Genomic DNA, 4335 nt, shown 5'->3' with positions numbered 1-4335 from the left:
CACCTCTCCTGTTTAATATTAGCCAATATTATTCCTCTATTTCTGCTTGTTGTTAATGTATCTGAAGAATCTTTTCTTGAAGTTTCTGACATCTCTAGCCAATGTCAGCTAAAGCTGAGCTTTTGCCTTCCTAACTGCATCTCTGCATGCCTTGGCAATGCCCTTGTAATTCTTAACAGATAGTGTTCCACTTTTCCACCTCTGGCACATTTCCTTTTTGGTTCTGAGCAAACTCAGAAGCTCAGTTAAGCCAAGGGGGTCTCTTGTTCCACCTACTTTCCTTGCCTTTATAGGGAATGAACTGGTTTTGCTTATCTAGGAGAGTGTTCTTGAAAAACTGCCAACATTCACTAGCTCCTTTACCCTCCATGGAAGCTTCCCACATCCCTTCCAACTGAGCCCTGAGAGAGCTGAAGTTTGCTCTTCTAAAATGTAAGACGTTTGTCCTGGAATTAATCTTCATTGTGCTCAGCAGTATCCCAAACTCGACCATAATAATGTGGTCATTGCAGCCAAGTCTGTCACTAACCAAGGTATAACAGAGCAGGTTCTCTTGGTAGTAGTAAGTCCAGCTGTGCCCTGTTCCTGGTTGGCACATCCAGCATTTGTGTGAGGAACACATATTCCAGGAACTTGATGGATGTCAGGTGAACTGCAGTGTTGTTCCTCCAGCAAATGTCTGGGTAGTTGAAGTCTCCCATAAGGACCAGGTTTTGTTGACCCAGAGCTTACCTGAGCAACCCAAGTATTTCTTCATTGGTCACCTCGTCTTGGTTTCAGGGCTTGTAACTGATGCTCTCTGTAAGGTCTCCCTTTGAGACAACCCCTCTGATTTTGACCCAGAGGCATTCCATAGGGCTACCACAATTATTGTAGTTGACTTCTATACATTCAAGGTTTTCCTTAACATAGAGCACAACTCCTCCACCTCTTCTCTGCTGCCTGTCCTTACGAAACATAAGCAAAGCACCAACCACTTGCTGACTTCCCACTTCTTTTCCCTGCTATGTTATGAAATGCTTGAGATGTTCCCATTGTGGTGGGTATAACTGTCCTGCAACTGTCCTGGGGTGTGTTTTAAAGGGTTCCCATTCATTCTTAGGAAAATACTGTTTTCACAAAGTACCATTTGGGCATCTACTGTATTTTGGGATCTGCCCTCTGGGGTTTCCTTGCAAGATTTCAGGCTGATTCAGATGAAGCCTTTTGCATGTCGATTTGTTTTTCACTTTCAAGTGGATTTGCCAAAACAATGTTGGCAGTTTTTTGCATCCTTAGTTTTCCAGCTTCTCCTAAAGAACACTTAGTCCTTTCTGAAAAGGTTCTCAAAGGGCATTCATCTAACTTGTCATCTTTTATTCGTATGTATTGCATTGCTCCTGGGAGTAATCCTCCAGCTGTAGCGTGGTGCTATTTTATCCCCCCGCCTGGCATTAGCAGCTGCTGCTTGCCTCTGGCGAAGAAGACAAATGGTTATTGTGTGCTGAAGCCATGCCAGGTCTTCTGTGTCTCCGTTTGGTCAGCATTGTTGTGTTTTATTTAGGATCTAGCGGCATTTGAGTAACACTGGTTTATTTTGAACCCTTCCTTCTCCATCTCTCCCATCCCACCCTGTTGATTTTTTTGTTTAGGGACCTGGACTTACTAAAGAAAGACAACCCAGCCCTATGGGCTCTTTAGTAACCTGAAAATAATATGCTTTGGGTAATTTTTCTTTCCTTACGTTAGAAGTTTTACAATAATTGTGAGGGGGATATCTAGGCTTTCATAAAAACTTCTGAGATTAGTTTTGTCTTCAGTTAAACTAACTGGTTTGAAAGAGAAATTTCACTGATTTTGAGCAAATTGTTGCACTCGAATTTCACTTGGGAGAATGTGAATAAGCAGCTCAGCCAGATGCCTTTCAATATTTCTTTCTGAGCAAACACACCCTCAGCAAAACCAAATGACTTATCTGGCTTTTCTGTCCACCCTTAACCTATGTCTGCAATGCTTGCTTCCTTTGGCTATGCAAACAAGGCTTCAGCAGTGCTCCCTCTGTCGCTGCTCTGAAAAGCAGTTGACTTTACAGGACTTCTTCCTCACTGCTGAAGGTTCGTTATTCCCTGCACCCCCTTCCTTGCAGAGCCTGTGCTGCCAGACCAGTGACATGAACCATGTGGGCGAAAGGTTTGTACGAGGGGCTCTCACTTAAGACAAGTGTGCTTCTATCTTCTCTTTAGCCAGGCCTCATTCAGCAGTTGTAGCCATAAGGAATGACATGGCCTAACTAATGATGTCATGAGCAGACAGTCCACTCATTTTCTTAGGAAACTGATGATATCTCTTGGCCATCTTCTTAGCCATAAGTTAGGGAAATTGTTTCTCTGCCCATGTTGGAAAGGGCATATTCAGTCAGTGTATTTTAAATATTTCTTGAAGGATGTGAAAGGCTTTGAGCAGCTGGAATAACTGGAGGGAAAAAGTGTAACAGGGGAAGAAAATGGAATGTCAAAACTCAAGATCCATCGGTATTAAAATGAGTTTCCTTCTTTAAAATTTCACAGCTGGAAATGTCACATTGCCATCTATATGTTAAAGGTTGTTGTCTCCATGTCTTTCCATGTTAGGAAAAAGTCTGCTTATGGTTGTCTAGAGATGGGAAGGGGACTTTCAAAAAGGGCTTTGACATTTACCCAAACAACAGCAATACCTTGATTATGCCAGCCAGGTGTTTCAAAACATATTTTTCACTTCTAATTTCAACCCTATAGCATAATGTAAGTTTGTATTTAGCAGCAACTTGAGCTTAAATTTGGGAGATACTCTGTATCCAGAAGGTTGGGGGCAAAGAACACTCCCAGCACCTGCAACCATGGCCAAACTGGCCCCTAAGCAGTTCCTGCTGTTGGTCAGCAGAAAGCAGGTATGGAAGACAGCTCCATTGTTTTTCAGTCTGTATGTTTTCCTGAGAACTTGGCATGAGTTCAGCACTTCAGGACAAGAATGTAGATCCTTCAGCACTTCCCATTTGCTAGCAAGTTACATTTTCAGTGCACTGTAGGTCTTGTATGCATTAGACACTGTGTATGGCTGCAGTTGTGTTCAAGGCACCAGGAAGGTCTACCTATGGTTTTGGATGTGGGTCTCTGCCTCTCCCTACACTGCTTCTCCCACACTCTCCCTCTCACTTCCATGAAAATAGGAAGAAATAAGGAGAAGTCACAGTAAGTTGCCATTTATTAGCACAGCTATGGAAAAAATCCCTTATTAATGTAACATATGGCCAAAGTTTCCTGAGACAAACAGCTTTCTGATTCATAGTTCTCCAACATTCTCTGTTCTAGCTCAGACAAGTTGATTGTTTCCTCCCACCAGCAGATGCAGACAGGAACAATTGGAGCTGTGATAACATTATCTTTAATAGGGGCCAGCTGGGTCACACACCTCAGTCTTTCCTGTCTGTAAACAGCAGTGAGGGATGTCCCCGCAGGCGCGGGAGTAGTGACGGTGCCAGCTGACTGAAGAGGAGGGAGGTGCTGGTTCGGCAGCCATCCTTTGCTGTCCAGTATGGATGGAGGGAAATAAAGGGGGCTTGTAGAGAGATGCAAAGCAGTGGAGAGGGAAGTCATGGTCAGAAAACTTGAAATGCTCCTTTTAGTTTCTCCAGTGAGGTGAGAATCAGGAGTTGGGCAGCTATGGTTTGGCTGCCTTCTGGTGGGAGTCCCTGCCCAGTGCCACCATGTGAACACTGCAACACAGCTTTGGAAGCAGCCTTTGGAAATTGCCTTACCAGCTCCTGCTGGGAAGCAGTTAGCTTTTTACACTGCTGCAATGTGTAGAGTAAACTTCATCTGCAGGAAATCTTTTGCCAGTCTGAGGTTTTAAGGCAGCTTTTCTGTGCTAGTGGGTTGAGCAGGTACAGTAAGTCAGGGGATGCAAATGGGGCAAATTCTGCTGTTTTTTCAGCATGGTCCATTAAAATCCTCATTACGTGGAAGTTTTCCCTGAAGTTTTATTAAGCCATTTCTTATGTGATTGTAAATTAAAGTGGGAAGTTTGTTCACAAATTTTGCTTTCAATAAGGAAAGGATTTTTCATTTGGAAGTTGAGATTTGTCAAGTGTGCTTGCACCCAAAAGGTTTCAAGATATTTTGCTTAGAATAACAGTGAAGACCAGTCAGGAAGAAAGTGGAAGAGGTTTTGTCATCAAACAGTCTGTGTTTTTCAATTGTATGTGAAATCTTCCAGGTATAAAAGCTTTGCCAGCAATGATACGTGGTTGCAGCTTTTCCTGCTCAAACAGCTCAGAGGTGGCTGCTTGTGGTGAGGTGCTGGGCTCCTGAGTGTGAGGCA

At 43.4% G+C, this 4335-nt stretch overlaps 1 protein-coding gene across 1 annotated transcript in view; it reads left to right on the top strand.

Annotated features, from left to right (window-relative positions):
* The first annotated feature begins 2854 nt into the window (after positions 1-2854).
* The window catches only part of ITPK1 (inositol-tetrakisphosphate 1-kinase), an 82621-nt gene continuing 81140 nt past the window's right edge, over positions 2855-4335 (top strand). Inside the window, exon 1 of the mRNA XM_010003758.1 lies at positions 2855-2905. Within this exon, the coding sequence (XP_010002060.1) occupies positions 2855-2905 (51 nt within the window). The remainder of the gene's footprint in view (positions 2906-4335) is intronic.

This window comes from Chaetura pelagica, unplaced genomic scaffold (assembly GCF_000747805.2).
Source record: "Chaetura pelagica isolate M959 unplaced genomic scaffold, ChaPel_1.0 scaffold48, whole genome shotgun sequence".
NCBI classification, from domain to species: Eukaryota; Metazoa; Chordata; class Aves; order Apodiformes; family Apodidae; genus Chaetura; species Chaetura pelagica.
Note: the sequence above shows the minus strand (reverse complement) of the source record. Positions and strands in the feature narration are given on the sequence as shown.